The sequence below is a fragment of the Hyaena hyaena genome, unplaced genomic scaffold (genome assembly GCF_003009895.1).
Source record: "Hyaena hyaena isolate Hyena2069 unplaced genomic scaffold, ASM300989v1 scaffold_341, whole genome shotgun sequence".
Taxonomy (NCBI): domain Eukaryota; kingdom Metazoa; phylum Chordata; class Mammalia; order Carnivora; family Hyaenidae; genus Hyaena; species Hyaena hyaena.
In genome coordinates this window covers 1,842,292-1,864,988 of record NW_024080973.1, presented here as the reverse complement: position 1 = coordinate 1,864,988, position 22,697 = coordinate 1,842,292, and the positions used below count along the sequence as shown (strand labels likewise).

Here is a 22,697-nt window from a genome sequence, read left to right as displayed (position 1 = left end):
AACATGCAAGCACTTTACAGTTTACATGTCAGTTACTTAATCGTAGCCCACGTTTCGCTGCTCCACTGTAGTGGTTTTTTTAATGTGAGTGAGCATCAGAACCCCCAGAAGGCTTGGTGAAACAGACTGCGGGGCTGGGCAGATTCTGATTCAGTAGGTCTGGGTGGTGCCGGAGAATTCGCCTTTCTAGCAAGTTCTCAGGGAATGCTGCAGCTGCTTGGACTAGGGACCACACTTTGAGAACCATTGCTCTAGCGAATTCCCAGCCATTTTCGTTCTTACCGCATTATGAATTCCTTAAAGCACAGCCTCAGCTTGTTGTGGTGTCGATAGAGCTTTGGGTCAGCTGGAATCTCGGCCAAGAACACTTGGGCTACTTCCAGGGGTCCCTGTTGGAAAAAGCCACAAAACACTAGGACATTGGAAAGAAAACTGAATTGCTTGGGAGAAAACCTTGGAGTGACTCCTTAGTTTGAGCGCTGAACACTGTAGCTAGTTTGATCACAGTCAAAACAAAACATCCAGGGAGGCCTTGAGCTTCTCTGGAAACTCTGATTTCATAGGAGTCTGGGGTTTTAGGAGAATGCTCAGAGGTATACATGTATGTTCCTAATCTAAGCTACTAATAATAGGTTCTTCATATGCAAAGGTAATACTACTGCATCATGGCGGATGTGCTTCGAGTTGCTTTTCTAAAAATGGGGACTGTTCTGATTCACATTCACTTCTCTGGCTGCCCTGCTGGTGAGCGCCATTCTGTGCATTTGCTGGCTTGAGTCAAGATACGCGTAGTACATACGTTGTCCGTGGCCATGGGCTTATAAGGTCTTCCATTTTCATCAAAGGATCAGGACTTAAAGCAAAGACTTAAAGCAAAGATCTTGGAAATGTAACAGTCGTTTCTACTCTGGGCTATTTCTGCTCCCTTGATAGTATCTGGACACAGTTTTTGCGGGGAAGTCCAGGTGCACTGAGTGAGGAAAAACTCTCGATGCTCAGGGAGTCTGTGAATGGAGGTACAGACAAGAGCAGATCTGGATCTGAAACTAAGGATGCCTCCTGGACAGAAAGTAGGAAGCCGGCATCCCCCTGCATCTGAAACTGCTTTAGTTGCGAGCTGAGTTTGGGAGTGAGGATTCTCCCGGGTTTGAGAACATCTGGCTTGATCCGAAGTGGCTCAAGGAGCCTGGTCCCTGGTCCCTGTGGTTGACAAGGCCCCTGGCCTGCTGGGCTCATCTGGTGACTGACGCAGGGGCTACACAGTCCAGACCCTTTCCCCTCTCCCCTGCAGACATCCTTGCCTCGGCCTCAAGCTCTGTAACAGCTCAGCTCTCCCTCAATGGGGCATGACTCAGCTCTCTGCAACAGGACCCAGATCTGGAACACACTGCCAGGTCTGGCCTCAAAGTGAAGACTGTTCTGTGAAAACGGGACTCCTTCGTCACGGTCCGCTCATGTCTGGGGCTTGTCTTCTACTGTGGGCTGTTACATGAAGCAGAAGAGGCCTCCTCAAAGTCTTCTAAGCCTCACAAGCACCAGGTCTAAGTTAAGGGGTACCATTTATGTGTGGACCAGACTCCTCATCAACCTCAAGGAAGGAGGGCACAGACATCTAATGGAAACCAAAGGAACAGGAAGCAGAGGAATGGCCGCCCACTGGCTCTGCTCACCTGGTTGACAGTCGCTCCGACAGAGCCTTGCAGCACCATCTGAAGCATCTTGGCATCAGGGGGCTCCTGGTTAATGGCGACTGCTAACTGGAGAGTCTTCTTCTTCATATCTTCAATGGCAACTTCAATTGGTGTCAAAACAAACTGAATACAAGACATAAGCATAGGGAAGTCATTGTTTGGTCTTGTAAGCTACGGACTAAGCCTGGGGCCAGAGGGACCCGGGTCTGCAGACACGGGTAAGGGGACTTTCAGAATAATTGATCTGGATGGGTCAAGGGGAAGGCAGGGCAGTTTCTTGAACACTTCCTGGGTTCCAGGGGCTTGGCCTACATTTCTCACTGACTACTTTAAACAACCTCTGCATTCTGTCCATTTGACAGCAAAGGGGGGTTTGTCAAGTGAATTAAGTGCCCCCAAAATGACTCAGAATTTAATTGCAATGATGTCTGCATTCAAAATCCATGGTCCTTCTACACTTTTAAGTTTTTTTCCCCATTGTTGAACAAGTTACTTGACTCATCATTAGAAAAGGTATTAGAAGCACCATACTCAAAAGAATTTGTTTTTTTCCCTGCACCATAATACATGATTTTGGCATCATTTACGCCTTGTCCAACTCACCCTGAAGGTAAATTCCTAGTTAACAGAATTCTCTTCAGGGTCAATCTGCTGGTTGCCAAGTTCTGTGGGTTTGGGGTAGGATCCTTCCTGAAAGTCCTAGGTGGAGTTATATACCATCCCCTCCTTACTTCATATCCAAGTACCTCGGAATGTGACCCTATCTGAGACGGGCCTTTATAGAGGTAATCAAGTTTAAGGGAGGTCATAAGGGTTGGCCCTATGTGACAGATGTCCCCGTAAGAAGAGGAAATTTGGACACAGAGATACACGGAGAAGGAGAGGATAGGAAGACACAGGGAGAAGACAGTCATACACTAGTCAAGGAGAAGGGTCTGGAACGCATCCTTCCCTCACAGCCCCTGGAAGGAATCAACCCTGCCAACATCTGGACTTGGACCCTGGCCTCCAGGAGTGTGAGACTGTATGTTTCCGGTTCACAGTCCTTTGTCATGACAGCCCTAGCAATCTAACCCACTGAGGCTCTCATGGAACTAGCAATGGCCAAGCAGAGCTGTGAGGACTTTTACTGGGACCGTGAGTTTATTCCCGTGCTAGGCCTACCTGCTCTCGTGTTGAAAAGTCCAAGACAGTAAGAAACAGAACAGATGCCCTCTAGACCAACCTCCTCTTAAATGAGTCACTCATTCAGGACTTCCCTCGCCTCCCGCTCTCTGGTGTGGCTGCTGAACGCCCTAGCCGGCGGGCAGTGAGCTCAATCCTTTCTGCTCCTGCCCGATGAGGTATTTGTTCATCAAAGTTCACCTCTGTGTGTTCACCCACTTGATGACGCCTGTTATGCTTGTTATTTTAATGACCTAATCTAATTAAACAATGCATAAACTGATGAACTGTGGGTGTGGAAAGGACTAGAATTGTTTCTCCGAAAACCAGGCTGTATGCTAGGGCAGGACATCATGAAAGTGAGTCGCTATAAAGATTCCTGTCATGTTAGGTGTGCATGAGACAACTGAAAAAGGCTAGGGGCAAAAATGTCATGAAAATCCAGAAGGACTCTGCCCTCATGCTGTTTAGCAAGGATCTCAAAGCTCCCCCTCTGCTTTATAGAGAGAACAGAAAATTACGCACAGCGTATTATGGGTGGGGCTTATACAAGAGAGACCGTGCTGAATTGTCACCCATCAACCCCAAACCACAGGGAAGGCTGGGCTCTGTATCAAGTGAAAGGCAAATACATGTACATTTAGGTATTTTTAGGTAAGATAAAATGTTTACCCTCTGCCTAATTTTGAGACACCTTCTTGATCGGTCCCATTACAATGGGGTCAAAGTCTTCTACCGTACAAGGAACCAGGGAGGAGAAACGGGTGCTTGGTGTCAGTGCGTAGATGAGGGAACTGAAGGGAACTAAGTTTCTTGGGCAATGCCACCGGAGGACTCTGGGAGCACAAGTCACCTGGTCTGCTTGTCTACCTTGCACGGAGCCTCTCTTCGAGCTCACCACCAGCTCATGGGGCTACTCGCGTGCTGATCCCGTCTCTCATAATTAATAACCCAACTGTAAGCTTCCAGACAGATAAAAATTCACTGTAAAATATTTAAAATCTAAGCATCTATTTCATATAATCATATCAGGAAAATACACATGTTAAATCATGTAGGCATGTCATTAGATTTATATTAAAGATCTAAATTCAAAAGGGAAACTATTGAAATATAAAGTAGCGCTGTGAAACGTGGTGCGGCCCAAATGGGATTCCCTGGGGCCATGACGGTCAGAGGAAGACCCACTCCAGTGATACCCCAAGTGTGCCCCGTTTTGGGTTTTCACTGCAGTCAGCCACGAAGGAGCGTGGGGGAGGGGTGGTTGTCGTCCTGGGCAGGACACTCATGCATTCGGTGGTGACCTCAGTCCGGAGCCCGTTGGCTCCGGGGGCCATTACCTCTTCCTTCTGGATGACGCTGATCCTGGTCTTGATGTAGGGGAAGGCGTGCATGGTGGTCAGGACGGTGTTCCTCCGGTACTGCTCATGCAGCTCTCCCCGCGGCCGCCCCTCCAGGGTGAAGGGGGTGGTATACATGAACCTTCGCAGGTTGAAATTCTTCTCAAAGTAGGTGACCCTGTCTTTCATCTCGTACTCATCAAAGTAGGGCTCCACAAAGGTGATCTGGATGTAGGCCTGGAGGGGAACAGGCGGGAGAAGGAGATGAGCCCGTCTGCAAACACCAGCCCCGGGGAGGCATGCCCCAACACGGCACGGCCGCACTGCCACAAAAGCCACAGCAGCTGAGAGCGTGGGGTCAGGCGTCAGGCGTCGGCCCTCCCTGCTCTGCGCCCCCAGGGACAGGAAGGGGTGTGAGAAGGACCGGGTGGCGCGCGTGTGAAGTCGGATTGCGGGCTGGCCCTCCGAGCTGAGGTCCCTCATCCACCTGAAACTCGGTACGCAAGGTCGCGAACTGCGATTCAGAGCAGACCAGCTTTCCTTTCCAGAACAACTGTGACCACTGGACGCTTCGGGGAATGGCCAGACTGAAGGAAACCGACAGTACCGAGCGCTGCCAAGGATGGAGAGGAGCTGGAACTTTCAGAGACGGATGGTGGGAATGGAAACGGCCCTGCCCTTCTCACGTTGGGTGCTGGTTTCTTACACAGAGAGAGGACACTGACCGTACGACCTAGCTGTCCCACTCTGATGTGTGCACCCAAGAGAAATGAAAACTTGGCGTGCACACAAAAACCTGTATACACTGTCTCGAGCAGTAGAACTCGTAACAGACAAGACTGTTCGTGGGTTCGAGCCCCGTGTCAGGCTCTGTCCTCACAGCTCAGAGCCTGGAGCCTGCTTCGGATTCTGTTTCTCCCTCTCTCTCTGCCCCTCCCCTGCTCACACTCTGTCTCAGAAATGAATAAGCATTACAAAATTTTAAAATAAAAATATACATTTAAAAAATTTTAAGAAATGGAATACCACTCAGCAATACAAAGGAACAAATTGCCACAACATGGATGAATCTCAAATGCATTGCGGTAAAGTGATAGCAGCCAGACCCAAAGGTCTGTACGGGTCCCTTATTACGAGAGGTTTCCATTTATATGCCATTCTGGAAAAGGGCAAACTACAGAGACAGACTGCAGACCAATGACTGTCAGGGGTTAAAGGCAGAAGGAAGGGGCATGGGGGGATATTTTGGGGTGATGGAACTCTTTGTGGTGGTGGTGGTTACATGTGTTTGTCAAAACTCATAGAACTAAACGCCAGAAAGGTGAATTTCACTGCATGTACCTCATTTTAAAATGCACACACGTGCACATACAATAAAGAAAGGCATTTATTAGGAAAGAAGGCCTCTTCGGGGTGCCTGGGTGGCTCAGTCAGTTCACCACCCGACTCCTGATTTGGGCTCAGGTCATGATCCCAGGGTGGTGAGATCAAGCCCTGCATTAGGCTTTGTGCTGAGTGTGGAGCCTGTTTGAGATTTTCTTTTTCCTTCTCCCTCTGCCCCTGTCCTCTACTTGGACATGTTCTTTATCTCTCGAAGGAAGGAAGGAAGGAAGGAAGGGAGGGAGGGAGGGAGGGAGGGAGGGAGGGAGGGAGGGAGGAAGGAAGGAAGGAAGGAAAGAAAGAAAGAAAGAAAGTGAGCCTCTTAAGAGAAAAAAAAAAAAAAAAGAACGATAATGACCATGGATTCCCTAACATCCACCCACTGAAATGGACGGAGCACATCATTGACGTCCATCAATGTAAATCGCCCTTTAGTGTGATGAAATCCAGCTGTAATTCCGGGTTCAGCTTCTCATTTAAAACTCTCACAACCCACCATGGGCATTTGAAAAGAGGGGAACAGCGCACCCTGTGTCAGGGACATCGCTGGCAATTCTACGCAGCCCGTGCTGTGGACGTCCATCTTCCGAGGACCCTGACACTTCTGTCTGAGCTTAGCTCAGCTCTTACCGCGCTTATTGCTTCAGGCCTGGACTAGGGAAGGTGTCTGAAGGGAGCAAGTCTGCTGAAATATGTTGAAAAACACACTCTTCCATTTGGTCAACTCCTCCCTACTTGCATCATCTCCCTAATGTCCTAGAGGACAGAAGTGAGGGAAGAGTTTGGACTCTTACTTCCCAGGCCTGCCAGATGGCAAACCTCCTCTGTCCCCCAGTGTGTAATAAATACCTTGACCTTGCATTATTCCCAGCAGCTATGACAGCCTCATGAACACATCTGTCTAAGAGGTGGGCTGAATTTTAGTATGCAGAAAGTAAATGGGACAGAGGTGACACAGAATGATATGATCATGGCTGAAAGGCTCTTTGGAATCCTAGTACATGTAGCATCTTCCGAGTTACCCCAGTACCGTCTGATTTCAATTCTGGGTGAAGCCAGAAAGAAGCCATTCCGGTATCTGCTAGCAACCAAAGGGAAAAAACCTGGTCTTGTCAACGAAGAAAATAACGACAGCAAAAGACTTGTAGGAGAAAACACAAATCGTGTGACGCTAAATTATACCACAAGAGACTTTTATAACGAACGGCTAGAGGAAATAAAGGAAAAAAAGAAACTCTGCAAGATGTATATGGAGGGCCTTGTGAAGGAGGCCACGGAAATCAACATGAAGAACGAGGCTCTGCAGAAGCTCTGGCCTCTGATGTTCATCGAGCTGGTCAGGGACGCGGTCATAGAAATTCTCTATAAAAACTCCTATATGAAGCTTTGCCTACAGCAGATCACGGACCAAAAATAAAAAAGGCCTTTAGTTACAGTTGATTTTAGTAGTTTTGTGTTTTTGAAGGTTGAAAATAAGTAGGTTAAACATGTTCAGACGACACTATCCTGCAAACTAGAAAGACTAGCATCAAAGCATTACTGCCTACTCTTCTCCTAGTTCAAGGTTAGGGAGGAAGGAAAGAAAGAGACAGGGAGAGGATTAACTTCCTGTGTAAGCCGGCCAAACAACCTTGGGAACTGAGCAGTCTCTAGAGATAGCTGGGCCTCGAACCAGCGCTGTGTCCTGGGCTCTCGCTTCGAGCTTCAACCGGCGCCCCTGCTCTCGTCCGGAGCACGCAGCGCTCGGTCAGGCCTCGGCAGCAGTTGCTTCCGCCTACCTGCAGCTGATAACTTCCGGTTATTTGCCTTTTTATTTTATGTCATGGTATCAAAGCCAAAAATATGTTCTTTTTTATGAGTGAAGAAGAAACTTACTAATAAATTAATAATAAAAAAAAAAAATAGAGGTGGGCTGAGTAGGAAGACAGCACCCATGGTTCCATGAGGAATGCATCTCGTCTTTGTCTGCATCTCCTGGTGCAGTTTCCAAAACCCTTGGAATTTCCTCAGTGATAGGAGTGTCTTTGTTATTCTAATGGGGTGACTCAAGCTGGGTGGGTCCCAGGATGGGGGTTGGTCACCCAAAAATCAAGCATGTGATTAGAGGGTTCGGACTTTGGCCTCTCCCAGGGAGGGGAGGTGGGGGCTGGAGACTTGAGTTAAGTAATGTGGCCCACGAGTTAACGGATCGTGCCTGGACATTAAACCCTGGACACTGAGGCTCCGTGGTGCTTCCTGACAGGTGGACGTATTGACCTGCTGGGCGAGGGGACGTGCCTGGATTCCACGAAGGGTGCACGGAAGCCCTGGGGTCTGTCCCAGACCTTGCCTTCTGTGTACCCTTTATCATAAAGCTCTGGGTGGGGACTGTCCAACTGTTCGTGGCACACCCAGCTGGGTCTGGGACAGAACACACCCTCATGTGAAAAGTGAGGACACCAACGTCCAAGCTCTTTCCCTCATTCCCCCAACAGCACAGGGGCCCTACATGCAGCTGGAAGGAATGCCTGCCGCCTGAGGAAGGGGGCCCCTAAATGCCAGCAGTGACAAGTCTGCATCTTTTAAACATGTTTGAACGTGAGAGTGTAAAGTTTGGAGAGAAAGGCCATAAAGAACAGTGATGAAAAGGATGGGTTTGAGGATGACAGACTCTGCGCTTGAGTACTGGCTTTGACACTCGCATGATCCTGGAAAGCTGCTTATTAATTGTGTGCCTCGGTTTTCTCATCTGTAAAATAGGAATAATAACACCCACTTCAAAGGGCTCTTGGAGGATGAAATGAAATGATGTAAATAAAGGACCTGATGCAGTACCAGGAACACAGTTGATGTTTAATAAGTGGTAGCTCTCATTATAGTTCCTGCCTTTGAATATGGCTTCTTTATGATCTAACCCAGTAACAGTTGAACCCTAGACAAAAAACTGTGGTTGCACTTAAGTGACTTTGCGAGCCCAGAGAGAGGTCATTTTAGGTTCTTGGGATAAGAACAAAGAGAATCAGAGCCTGACGGTTACTTTTTGCCCATTTCCCCATACCTTGTTAGGATCCAACTTGGTTTTGTCCACTGGAGCAGAGTCTTTTATCACTTCCACAAATTCTGCACCAAAACACTGACCATAAAATCCCTACACAGGAAGAAACGACAGATGAGAAAAGTTACTTAAATATCATTCAACTCCTGGAAACTCAGAAGCAGCCTCAGTTTGGAGCAAGTGTTAGGAAGAATTTGCTCATTGATTATTGGAAGTCCTTCTGAGCTAATGAGGCAGGTTCAGCATTTCTGGAGACAAAAATAAAAATAAGGAAGTGCAACGTTGCAAACTGATAAACGCTTCCCCGTGACAAGTATGCTTGAGGTCTGATTCAACCAATGTCCTCATATTTCCTGAGCAGCTCCAGGGGAACGACACGATTTCCTTCTTGCCTTTTGTACCCAAGGAACTCAGGTCACCGGGCTTCCCAGAATGTGACAACCATGCTCCGCAAGACAAAACATATACTTCAAGTCCTGTGTTGAAGAAACGCACTGGGGAACCAAGTGGCCTGGGGTCAATTGCTAGTGTTCCTTCCTATGAGCTGAATGACTTTGGACAACTTACCCAACCACTCTGGGCCACGGTTACTTTGAGTCAAGTAGGGACTGAACTCTCTTGTCTTATTTGCCATGGATGGATAGTATAAGGAGCAATTTGGCGACTCAAGTGTTTTAAATTTTACAGCCACGAAAAAGCATAAGTTCAAAGCAATGGCAGGAGGGCATGAGGAATGAATCTTGAGCTAATTGTCAGCAGTTCAGGGAACCCAGTCATTCAGCCTGAGAGGGCTTTGTTTGGGGGGCACCTCTTGACTCTCCTCCTGAGTTCTAAGTGCTTGGCCCTTTCAATGTCTGCTTTTCTCACTCTTCTCTGGTCTGTTTTCTTTTTTCTTCATCCGTTCCTTCAGAACATGCTCTGTTTTTTTTCTGCTATATTATAGATCAAATGTAAAGAGCAAGTTTGGGCTTCTAGTCTATGAGACGGGACAGTGACAGCGACTGATAATCCACGGAGGAGGGCTCCTTGGTTCAGTTCAGCAGGAAGAGGGACACTGGGAGCATCTCTGTGTCAGAAGTGGGATGCGTTGTCCTGTGATACAAACAGGACGGCCACAACATTGTCTAGGGCTAACTCAGTGATCTGGCCAGATTCAAAGTCAAGGCAATAATCTTCAAACTGAAAGACTATCATTAAAATTTCAAGAGGTACAAGAAAGCGCATGACATCAACTGGCTTTGGGATAGTCTTGAAAATAAATAATCACCATATAAATTTATAAACTTTGATAAGCAAACACAGAATCTTAGGGAAAATTTATCCAAATCCTGCTTTACCTTATGACTTCACCTAATAGCCTTCATATTATAAATGCAATGTAGAAAAGTTTTATATAGATCAACGATGAATCCGTAACTCTTCTTTTTTTTTTGTAATAACCCATTATAGCTTGCTTTTGTGAAGTGTATAATATCAAGCACTTTTCTTACCTCTAGTCTGTGAGAGATTTCTGGTAGCTTGGTAATGGCAGGCTCCTTGTAAACAAATTCCTGCTCATCTAAATCCCCAAATTTGGATCCATAGAAACCAACTCGGAAGTAGGTTCCAAACATTCTCTTATGACCCTAGTGAGGAAAATAAGAAGACCTCTCTTTAGCTAGGAAATTCATGAGGCTCTACTGGTTTGGAAAGGTCAGGGGTCTTTTACTGTGTTACAAAGCATTTTATTCCTATGGCTAATGTAAATCAAAATCACTCCTTTAAAAAAATTTAATGCTGATGGAATAAACTTTGGAAATAATCGAAATGCCATAAAAGGTTTCTAGGACTTCTTTTAAGTGAATTTAAAAGATTCTTATATTTCCTGGTTGTAAAGTAACTGAAGCTGCTTCCTTTCACAGTCTGAACTCTGGCCCTGCCTATTCCCAGCCCCTCCCCTCCCCTTTGGTAGGTGAGAGCTACAGCAATGATGCACTTGAGGCAAATCCCTCCCTGGAGAGGAAGCAGGGCTAAGCGTCTCTGGGACAGGGTCACATTGCTGCCAGGCAACAGGGTCTGCCGGCCAGGGTCCCCAGCTACCTTGCTGATGATGCTGTCGAAAGCCTTCTGTAGCTTGTCGTGTGTGGACGTCAGCTTCCGGAAGTCCCTATGTGCTTCCAGGATGGGAATGACCAGCTTGTAGACCTCGTTAACCGTCTCGTACAGTCCTCCCTTGGAAAGAGAAGGAAATAAAAAAGAAGTGAATCCCTTGGAAAGCTAAGAAGAGCAAGCAGAGTTCAGTATGTGCTGGAGAACGGTTCCCAACTGGCACCATGATGTTTTCCAGCACAGGAGTGATGTCTGAGCCTCTATGGGATAGCTGGCTGGAGCGCTCACAGCCAACTAGATACATGCTAAATGGTGCTTTACGATGACATTAAGTGGGCAAAAGGGTTTTCGAGGGATAAAAACAGACAGGAGATTGGCTACAGAGACTAGTAACTATTCAGGAAGACAGCTTCAGCGGGTTTGAATGGCATCAGGGGTCACCCTGCAGCCCGATGTTCAATGCGTGCCTGAAGGGAGAAGCTAGGATTCTAACTAGCATCCACGTCCTTGCATTTTAAGAAAAACCAGAAGTATATTGCACTTCCTCTGAATCTTGAAACAGAAAACAGAAAAAAGCAAAGAGAGCTAAAACAGTAATTAAAATACATAGAGATGTAGGGTAGGACATTGGAAATGAAAAGCAGAAAAGAAAGAAAAATAGAAACATAAAATTGGATCAGCTAAATATGGTGACATATTAGATATTTACATGGCTTAAACCTGGGGGAAGGCGGGGGGTGAGGGATCACCAACATGAAAATAGGCAAGAGACTTTCTTCCCTGCCCCGGATGCCACAGACTCAATCTACCTATTTTTCCTCTTATTAGGAGTGGTTAGACCCAGACTAGAGGAATGGGGGGAGTCGCAGTGGTCTGTGCCCCCACGATTCTCTGAGCTGGTCCGGCTCTGTGACAAACCTGGGGATGACCCAGTTGCCAGAAAGGAAGACAGTCGATCTCTTCCTTCTATCTCCTCCCAGTGGCTCTGCCCTGATATTTTTCTCCATGAGAGGGAAAACGAGGGCGTGAGAACACGCCTTGTCATTTGCGGTGTAACCTGGGGTGAGCCACTGCACCTCTCTGCAGCCTAATTTCGACCCTGTTAAAATGGAGATAATGCAGCGTAGCTGCTGCCCAGCCAAAGAGCTGGGCATGAAAACCAGAATACTGCAGCGATGAAAGCTCTCTCAGCAACCTGGAGAGCTGAGGCAACTGTCAAAAGTCAATCCGGGGTCACCCCACCCCCCCGCGCACCCTAGCACCAGGCTCGGCACTAGGACTGCATCGCCCAGGCCAGGGGGCTCACCCACAAGGAGGCCCCCGGCCCTTTGCACACACTGACCGTGCTGAACAGCTCAGCCGCATGCTCCAGGAGGCCCACCAGGCCGCTCTCGGTGAAGTACCGGCCCGAGCACACACCGTCCTCATCTGGCGACAAGGTGTCATCAGAGACTGCAGACTCCTCCAGCACGTTGGAAGAAATATTCTGAAAGAGATCTGAGTATAAGCCCAGGGGAGAGGGGAGCCACATGATCGAGAGGTACCGTGGGAACCCAAGTTGTAGCACTGAGGCACCCATGTCCAAAGGTCCTCGCCCAGCCTGTGATTTTACAAGGTCTCTAATTCCGCCCAGAGGAGGCTCTGGCTGCTGATGGTGCTGAAGGGACACAGAGCAACTGGTGTTCAAAACTTACAGCCTTTTCTTTTTAAGCATTAGGAAGTATATAAAGGACACTTACTTCAACGTAACAACGGTTGAGATACTTTTGTGAAATGACCCTAGGGGACATCCAGTAAGGGTCATTTTTTTTTAAGTTTATTTATTTATTTTGAGACAGAGCATGAGCCAGCAAGCAGGGGAGGGGCAGAGAGAGAGGAAGAGAGAGAATCCCAAGCAGGCTATGAGTTGTCAGCACAGAACCCATTGTGGGGCTTGAACTCACGAACTGAGAGAACATGACCTGAAATAAGAGTCTGATGCTTAACTGACTGAGCCACCTAGGCACCCTGAGGTCATGGTTTTTAAAAGGCAAAGACCAGGGCGGGTGTCTGGGTGGCATAGTCAGTTAGGTACCTGGCTCTTAATTGCAACCCAGGTCATGATCTCATGGTTTGAAGGACCGGGACGCGCTTGAGGGTGTGGAGCCTACTTGGCTCTCCCTCTCTCTCTCTCTCTGTCATTAAAAAAATTAAAGGCAAGGTCCAATTAACAGTTAACTAGACTCCCTGTTCCGACAGCCAGGTGAACGTGCGGAGTACACTGCCACTGACTTGTCAGGCAAACAGTCCTATAACAGCAAGTGCGACTGTCCTTCCTCCTCGTGACGTGTTGATGGCAACACAGCAGTTACTGTTGTTTTTGCTCATTTTGTTCTTTTTTACAACTTTCCCTTTACACAAACCACAGAGTAGAAAGTCTCCAGCAGGGAGTGCACTAACCAGGGTCGGAGCTAGCGTGAACCAAGCGAGAAACCAAGGGCATAAAACTTAGGGAGGCATTCACTCTCAGGGTCTTGTAAGTGGCGACTCTGAACTTGCGTGACCCTAAGAGTGAGCACTTCCTTAAATTCTGCTCCATGTGCGCTTCTCTTGCCTCACCCCCTCTCCAGTCCTTGTGGTGACTCTCATACTCTTGACATCTTAAGAGACTTTTCTTCAACCTCACAGCTGTGGAAGAAATGTACACAGAGCATAAAAGACATGGGAAATCCCTCCAGCTGACAGACTGCAAACAGGTAGCACACATGCCACTCTTCCCTATGCTTACACTCATGCAGGCATAACTAATCAACCACAGCACCATTTCTGTTGAGTTTGGATGCATAGTTGATCCTTGAACCACATGGGTTTGAGGTGCAACGGCCCACTTATATGCATTAAAAAATACATATTGGAAAAATTTTTGAGATTTGCAACAATTTGAAAAAACCCACAAACCAGGTAGAAATAGTAGAAATACCAAAAAGAAAGCAAGGAAGAATTAGGTATTACTGTAAGGATACAAGATATTATAAATACAGCATACAAAATACATATTAATTGACTGTTTTTGTTACCAGTAAGGTGTCTGCTCAACAGTGGTCTACTAGCAGTTAAGTTTAGGGGGAGTTAAAGTTATATGTAGATTTTTGACCATGTCGGGGGTACCCCATGTTGTTCAAGGGTCAACTATAGTCTCAAAATTTTTTCTAGCATAGCATTCCAGTCGGCTACTAATAATTGACCAGAGTTGGCTTGAGAAGTAAAATATCTGTGTCTCCTGGCCTGGGTAGCAAGATCAATCAGGTGAATCAACCTTATCAATCAGGGAAGAGACAGGTCATGGTCTTCTATCTTCATATCCCAGCCTGTACTGTAGTTTTAGGAATATAGGAGGCTCTCAGAATTCCTTGAGCCAGTCTTTTTTCCAAGCCTGGTCTTTCTATTATGATGTTTCCAGACTGGAATAACAGAAGGTCCAAGGGATTCTGCTAAAAGAATCTAATACCTCAAGAAATCAGTACTACTAGAACTGTATGCAATTTTCTACAGCTAGAGGAACAGATCTCAAGTAATGTAGCTTTATTAGCTGTAATCAGAGGAAAAGGATTCTGGCAGACTTCCCTGGCTTGGGGATCAGGGAGGTAAAAGTAACAGCAGCATCTGAGAATGTAGCTATATCTACGTTTGTGGAATAAACACTGCACTCTGGGGCACAGAATTTCAATGATCTCAGTGCCTTGGAATTCAGTGGCCTCAAGGTTATTTTCCTCGCACAGATTTATTTATCTCCAGCTTATAATTCTTTTCCAAATAATTCAATTTTATTGGAGCAGAACAAGGCTGAAAACGAAAGCACACAGTATTTAAAAAATCAACTCTGGACATCTGTGTTTAATGCTGTCCAGAAGTCCTTCATCTTTCTGTAAACTAAGGAACCACACTCCTGGGGTGGACTTCCACTCTGGTCCAGGCAATCAGAGCATTCCATTTCTCTGGCCATTATGATTGGTTCAGGGATGAACATGTGACCCTCTCAGAACCAATAAGATCCACTGAGACTTTCTTGGGAACTGCTGGAAATGAACCATCTCTCTATTCTCCTGGTCTTGAACCGGGGAAGGCATTAACCTAAATACTTCTCAGCTAGTGTGGGAAACCTGTGCGGAATGAAGTGGACATAAGGGAAAGAAGATACAGAAAGTAGTGATGACATTGAGGTCTGATGGCCTTGCTTGGTGCTGCTCACCTCACCTCGCCTCGCCTCCTTCATGCAAGCTGATAAATTCCACTTCCGCTAAGGTCAGTCTAGGTTAGGTATTTGTCACTCGCAAGCACATATTTCCAAAAATATCTGGTATGTCTCACTTGAGAGAAAGGGATTGGGTCATGGGCAACGACATAATTTGGCTCCTCTTCCGTAGCTGAGAACACCTACTTCACCATGTTCTACATATCATGAAGACCTCATACTTCACAGTTCGTTCTGCCTTCCCCTTCCCTTTCTTGATCCTTCTGAGCTTCCCACAATCCCCAGGTTAGGTCACATGATAAACACTCCCGGCATCTTGTACGTCTTTATTACTTTTATCATAATTGTAGTTCAACAAGGAATCGAATAGTTATCTGATGTTGCTCTCCCTGGCTAGAATTGAAGTTCATGAAAATACAATAAATTCTCAGTAAATATCATCTAACAATAAATGAATGGATATAGATGTATTAAAAATAGAGCTACATGCCCCATGTAGAGGAAATGTGGAATTCTGTTGGTTCTAGAAGAACTATCCTATCTTGCCTTGGCAAGGCTTATTATAAGCAAATCCACTGTATTCTAGGTGAAATTAGAATTGTTAAGCTTACCAAACATGAGAGTCAATAATGAAATGCCATTAAAACTTAGGTGATCAATAGCAAATAAAATATAGTAACTGTGAGGGGCACAGTGAGGGGTGGCTCAGTTGTTTAAACATCCGACTCTTGATTTTGGCTCAGGTCATGATCTCATGGTTCATGAGAGCTCTCATGGGGCTCTGCACTGACATCATGGAGCCTGCCTGAGATTCTCTCCACACCTCCCACACCCCTCCCCCACTGTGCAGGAGCGCCCTCTCTCAAATAAAATAAACATTAAAAAATTAAAAAATATATAGTAACTGTGAAAAAGGCATAAAAGAATGTTAGGAAATGGTTCAGTTAATGAAATACGAAAAGAGGGTGATATAATTCAACATTAAGTAAAACACCTAAAGATTTTCTGGGAATTGAAAGAGTAGCACTTACAAAATTTATCCTTGATGATATCCAAATGGCCAAAATAAATGTGATGAAAGAACCAGATACCTCTAAAATGATTTTTATAGCTTTCTTCCACATGTATGTGAATGAAAATCAGATGTGATATTTTTATGATTTTTTGGAAAAGAATTTCACTTTTGGCTGTTATAACAAGCATTTCTGAATTGAGCATAGAGTTCGCTTGCTGAGAATAAAACGTTAGAATAAATATTATTGTTATCAAAAGCCATAAGAGGGGTCAATAACAAGAAGCAAACAGGTGAAGAGGTGAACGGAGTTCTAGAAAATCCGAAGCTCCTGGCCCCCCAGCACCAGTTCCAGAGACTTCTTCTCGAAGCCTGGGGAAGACGCTTTGAATCGTCCTCTCCCTCTGGTTCACACAGCCATCACAGAATTGTGTTGAAGAACAATAATGGGATAAAGTCTTTTATAAAATCAGTCACGTAGATGCAAGCAAAGATAATACAAACACGTCACTTGTAAGTGACTGTGAGTCTGGCTTGAAGGGGGCTCTATTACTGTACTATATTGTCCATGGTTTCAAGGATAGTCATTTCTGCAAATTATGTGTGTCTTAAAAAGGTACTCATAAAACTTTTGTTTTCTCTAAAGACTGTATTAAACTAATCAGCAAAGGCTGTCCAAGTCGCCACTGAGCATCGTGGCCTGAGCCCGAAAGTACTGATTCAGCTCCTTTTTTCTCTTCCCAGGTCGATGTGGTTCTTCCTTGATTTGGGACTAAAGGGCTGGACACTACAGAGTTGGGGGCTTTGGTCGAATGAATGGGCCCCGAGGGAAATGATTTCTCCAGGGTTTGGAAAGTGCTTTCACAGTTGTCCGTGTACTGTGCCAACTACACGTCTTTGAGAAAGAGCTTAAAGGAGAAAAAGAGAATAATTGCTGTCTCAGTTTCTTTACCTGTAAAGTGGGAGTTATAACACCTTGCCTGTGTGCCTGCTTCACTGGTCGATGGGGGAGGGTCGAATGAAACCGTGGATCTGAGTGCTTGGGGATGTCTGCACTGCCTATCAACTCTACATTTATTGTACGTAATTAACAAATACCCCAAACAAGATGTAAAGCGATTAGAAGAGGCAGATGTAATAGACTGAAGCAGATTTCTTTCATCCTTGGCACTACTGATTGATATTTGGGGCCAGATAATTCTTTGTGGTGGGAACTGACAGGCATCCTAGAACGTTCAGCAGCATCCCTAGCTTATTATACGTGTCAGATGTAACCCCCGGTTGTACCAAACAAATATGTCTTCAGAGACTGACACATGCCTGCTGGGGTGGGGGGCAAGAGTGCTCCCCCCAGGTGAGAACCGCCACCCTACAGGCAGAGCTGAACTTGTCCCCCACCTGAAAGCTGACGCTGCCCACGGGCAAGTAGCTGTGGTCTTCCAGCATGCCCAGGTACTCAGCCACGAGGGCGGCCGCGTGCACCAGGCACATGGCGGCCTCCGTGTAGCACTTCTTCTTCATGTGTTTCTCTGCCATGTTCTGGAGCCACGTCAGCCGCAGGTCAGGAGATGTCTGGTAACTCTTGGCAATTCTGAGGACATATTGAGAGGGTTTCAGGGCCGGCTGGCCAATGACACTCTTTTTCTGCTGTGTGTGGCCACTGTTCCCCCGTGGAATCCCCCATCCCAAGAGTTTCCCCAACATGCTCAGAACATGAGAGGAAAAAGCAAACATTTCTCAGTCTAGCTGTTTTCATTCCAGAGGTAGGCTGGGCTGGACCCCAAGACATAGCATTTAATTGAAGTTTTGTGGGGAAGAAAAAGACCTAAGAAAAACGATGTCTATTTTAATGGATATCTAGCAATTTCCTTCCTTTTCTTTACTTCCTCTCAAAATAATAACAGAGACAAAAGTACGACCCTTCTATGACCTCACATCAGAACACATTTATTTCTGTAAGTAGTTTCTCCTGAACAAGGACCATAAAACAAAGCTTCAAACTGTAAAATGAGACAGGATTTCTACACACAACTGTACATGTATATCTGAATATAACTGGGGAAAAAACATATAGGAAATAATTCATATGACAAGAGTTCTTTTCTCTCATTCTTTGCTAAGTAGAAGATACTGTTGTAAAAGATACTTCACTCTAAATTAGGGAGAGAGTTCTAAAAACATGTACATGAATCAACCCACTCTGAATGGTTAATTCCTACCAATTTATAGGTACACTTTCGGATGTCATCCAAAATAGCGTACCCACGTGGCTTATGATAATTACACTAATGAGAACCGAAGAGTAACAAGGCCTAGACCCTTGACTGACACCTTTTGGTTTTATCAGAAAAGTTTACCTGTACATGAGATCCATAAGCATCTCAGGGTCTTCCTGAAATTCCCTCATTTTCACCGTGTCATATAAGATGCTATTCAGGTTGCAGAGAAGTTCTTCCACCTGCAAAACAGTATATACCTGTAAGCAATCCTGGCTTTGTAATCCACAGTAACAAGCTAGCGCTGCTTTGTCAGGTCAAGGGATAGCCGTGAACGTCCTTCCCTATGGGAACAGAGCTCGCAGGTGTAGGGGAGTCTAGATGGATCCTCTGTGGCCTTCATCTTTTCAGGTCCACATGCTTCTGAGGCTCAGATGAGAGTTGGCCCTTGGGATCCATGAACGGGCCCTGAATCCTAATACTATCTTCCCTCTTTTTCTTGAAATGAACTTGAACTAGTTTCAGTTATTTGCAACCTGAAAAGCCCTAAACTGTACTCTGGAACATCATGGTTTTTTTTTTTTTTAATACCAAATAGGAGTCAGCTTAGATTTCACACATATGTAATATGTTATATTATGCTATTCAGGTTATGTATACTATATATTATAACATTAATGTTATATATTACATAGATATGTACACATAATATTTACATATTTTATGTATAATATATAACTGGTATATAATCATAGTATATGTTATATAATTACATAGTACCCTCCCACACACACACACACATATGCACATATACACAGGTTTATAATTGGCTGATCCCGATCCCATGCCTACGACAAGGCATGACCTTCAATCTACCTGAGTGGGGAAAAGAGTGGCCTGCATGGCTGTGTCCTCTTCCGCATAGGCCAGGATCGTTCTCAAGGACCTTCTCAGGTACTCCTCATTGAAGTCTGGTGCTTTGCCCACCAAAGATGCCAGAGACATGGTTACCTGCATCTTTACCCTGGCGAAGTTCTGTAGCAGGAGAAAGATGAGACGGACCGAGTAAGAGGCACCGGGCTAGCAGACGACGGGAGGCCATGAGGCCAGACACCGATGGCCCCCCAGTGTCTCTTTTTCCCCGTCTCCACCATATCCTTTCCCCTCAATGAGACATGAGCTACACTTTCCAAGATCCATGCTGTTATTTAAATGGTTTAAGTGGATATTGCTCCGACATAAATCTGTCAGCTCCCTTTAAATTTTCATTGAGGGCTGGATGGCCTCCATGCTGCCCGGCGTGAAGCTGCCTGCAAAGTTCGGTCTCAAAGATGTATCTTTCTCTGCCAAGATTCCTCTTTTGGGACTTGACTTAAACTGCAGGCAGGAACAGGATCTCCATGGCTACACTTTCTGAGAGTTTGGACCCTGGAGAGGCAGGGACTTTCTATTTCTCCCTCCTTTCGAGCCCTATGGAAAAATATGGCTACCCTGGGGGCCCCTGAGGATATTTCAAATGGTTATACCTAGCACATTCTGCCGGGGGGGGGGGGGGGGGGCTCTGCCTTTTTCCCCAGGGGCCAATTTATCTTTTAATACCTCTTGAGCACCCTCATTAATATGAACACAATGTAATTTCCCAAAGAACATACCAAAATCTAGATAAATGAAAGCAAAGGTTGAGGGTTCCCCTCTAAAGCCGAATTCCAAAGGCTGCCAAGCTTCAGTTCAAAGCCAGGTGCAGGGACACCTGTGGGCTCAGTCGGTTAAGCGTCCGACTTCAGCTCAGGTCACGATCTCACAGCTTGTGGGTTCGAGCCCCGTGTCGGGCTCTGTACTGACAGCTCAGACCCAGGAGCCTGTTTCAGATTCTGTCTCCCTCTCTCTGCCCCTCCCCTGCTCATGCTCTGTCTCTTCCTCTCTCAAAAAAAAAAAAAAAAAAAAGCCAGGTGCAGATGACACTGATCATTTCAATTCCTCTTCCACAGGTCATTCTGGCACCATTCACTCAGAACTGGGGAACAAGACAAACGCTTCTGAATTCTTAACCTGCTTGCTCTATTTCTTTTCACAGATGACAACGTCTAACCTACATACATTCATTCATTCTTTACATTGAAACACACAGATGGAAACCACTCTCTTCATATTCATTGCTGGTCACACATTCAAAGGCTGCGATCCATCTACATGGTCAACTGTTTTCCTTCACAAGGGACATGAGAAAATGGGAGCCTTGCCACCTATTCTCAACCAGTGCTTTGCACTGACTTTCTCTGCCGATTCTGGGGCCCCCAGCCGGTCTGAGCTCTTACGCTGGTGGCTCCAAAGCTGAATCTCATGAGGAGGTAGAGGGTGGCACAGGCTTGGCTCCGCGTCACGTCCATGCTGCTGCTACAGTGGTGTAGCACTCGCTGACACAGGTCTGCACACTGCTCCACCTCTTCCTCAAACAGCAGGTCCCCAAACTAGGAGAGACACAGGGGCCATTAGGCGTCACCTGGCACCTTCACAGGCTTTCTGGACCGGGTGCCTGTTGAAAGAGGCGGCGTCTGCTGGGACAAGCAGAAAGCCCAGAGGAACTCATGCAATGCTCCACGGAAATAATGAGCTCCTTGAGTCAGAAGATGAATTGGAGCCATAGAGTCGACTCCAGAATTTAATTACGAACCGTACAACTAAGATCAGGGCGGCATAATTAAATTGCATCATGGTAGCCAGGTTGCAGCGGGCAAAGTCACAACACTGAAGGAACTTTCCTGAGTTTACACCCTCCCCCCCACCCCCCCACCGCCCCACCACCCCGGCAAATTACTGGTGACTAAGAAAGAGAAACTAATCCTCAGGGGAGAGCAGAGGAATTCTACTTTCTAAATATAAGAAAAAGGTCTGGCTCAGTCAGAAGAGCGTGCAAATCTGGATCTCGGCATCTTGAGTTCAAGCCCCACACTGGGAGTACAGATTACTTAAATAAGTAAATAAACTTAAAAAAAAAAAATATATATATATATATATCTTATATATATATATAAGAGATCCCACGAAGCAGGTACTAAGGTTTTTCCATTACAAGGGGAGAAAATAAACTGCATTAGACCATTTTAGGTAAGGAAACTGTATTCTCCAGGATCTAAGCAACTTATTTCTAGATCCTCTGTCATTTTGTGACGTGACATTTTGCAGGACTTATTGATGGGAGTCATGTGTAGGATGTTAATCTCACTCCGATGCGGTATTAAAAGGCAGAAGGAAAGGTAAAGGTGGTCACCTGTTTTTGCTCTCATGTCTCCAGGGACATGCCAAATTTCTACAGTTTTGTCCACATTTCAAGTGTGAGAGCCACCGTTTTTCTTCTCTGTGGCGCCTTCTCAACATTCCTACGGAGACTTAAAACCTTTACCTCGATGTCACTTGATACCAGGCTACGTGGGCTTTGGTGCACCTACAGGGAGGAGTGTGAGTCCGGAAGGGACTTTCCGCTGTTAATTAAGAGTAAGAAAACAAGCATCGCATGTTTACCTTGGTAATGAGGGCCCGGAGTGTTGCAAAGCAGTGAGTCAGGTAGGTGGTGCTCTGGTCGCAGCTCAGAGAATTCACGAGGACCCTGAGAACACCGCCCAGCAGGCTGTCTTTACAGTCCAGAGCCGAGCTTGCCTGGGGAAATGGAAGAAGAGCATCACTGAATCCCTGTGCTGTGTCAGTGAGCGGAGGGGTGAAGACCCAAGTAGGTGCTCTTGACGACTGGCACAGCGATGCTCATGCTCCATCTCTCTTGATCTAAGATGCTACGGGTGTGGGAAGCGGCCACACACGTCGATCATTACCATGACGGCTGAAGACCTATTTCCAAATGACTTTATTCCAAAACTCCCAAATGGGGGTGCCTGGGTGGCTCAGTCGGTTAAGCGTCCGACTTTGGCTCAGGTCATCATTTCATGGTTCGTGAGTTCGAACCCTGTGTCGGGCTCTGTGCTGACAGCCTGGAGCCTGCTTCCGATTCTGTGTCTCCCTCTCTCTCTGCCCCTCCCCCCTGCTTGTGCTCTCTCTGTCTCTCAAAAATAAACAAACATTAAAAAATAAAATAAAACCTCCCAAATGGTTTGGGACTTACGCCTAATTCTGGGCTGCTAAACTAAGTTATAACGGATGCCTGCCCCCATCCTAGACAACAGCTCTTGGAATTTTCTTTCTTTGTATAGAAGGTGCTTTCTTTGTGGGTTTCCAAGCATAATTGTGGGCCTCCCAGTAGAAAAGGGGCTGCTTGGGGGCAGCGGTGTTTCTTAACAGAACAGCAAGACTAAACCACCACAGGGACAAGTTAAGTGTCATTTCTTTGAAAATGAAAAAACCCAACAAACCAACCACATTTTGAGGACTGGCATTAAGTATTAGCACTCAAAGCAGTGTTGGATAAAGACATAATCAATATGATGCCACGTACTTAAGCTATCTTTCATATGTTTTTGTCTTTATTTTTGTGATATTTATATCACATACTTCTTGTCTTTATTTTTCCACAACAATGACTTTGGTGTTAGATG

General features: G+C 45.9%; 1 protein-coding gene across 2 annotated transcripts in view; it reads right to left on the bottom strand.

Annotated features, from left to right (window-relative positions):
- The window catches only part of DOCK8 (dedicator of cytokinesis 8), a 225,444-nt gene that overhangs the window by 5,753 nt on the left and 196,994 nt on the right, over positions 1 to 22,697 (bottom strand). For both annotated transcript variants that reach the window (XM_039249540.1, XM_039249541.1), the window contains 12 exons: positions 21,676 to 21,810; positions 20,472 to 20,624; positions 19,033 to 19,191; positions 18,298 to 18,398; positions 17,339 to 17,531; positions 12,040 to 12,183; positions 10,689 to 10,820; positions 10,100 to 10,234; positions 8,613 to 8,702; positions 4,196 to 4,432; positions 1,671 to 1,814; positions 283 to 389 (listed from right to left, as the gene is read on the bottom strand). In XM_039249540.1, the coding sequence (XP_039105471.1) occupies positions 283 to 389; positions 1,671 to 1,814; positions 4,196 to 4,432; positions 8,613 to 8,702; positions 10,100 to 10,234; positions 10,689 to 10,820; positions 12,040 to 12,183; positions 17,339 to 17,531; positions 18,298 to 18,398; positions 19,033 to 19,191; positions 20,472 to 20,624; positions 21,676 to 21,810 (1,730 nt within the window). The remainder of the gene's footprint in view (positions 1 to 282; positions 390 to 1,670; positions 1,815 to 4,195; positions 4,433 to 8,612; positions 8,703 to 10,099; positions 10,235 to 10,688; positions 10,821 to 12,039; positions 12,184 to 17,338; positions 17,532 to 18,297; positions 18,399 to 19,032; positions 19,192 to 20,471; positions 20,625 to 21,675; positions 21,811 to 22,697) is intronic.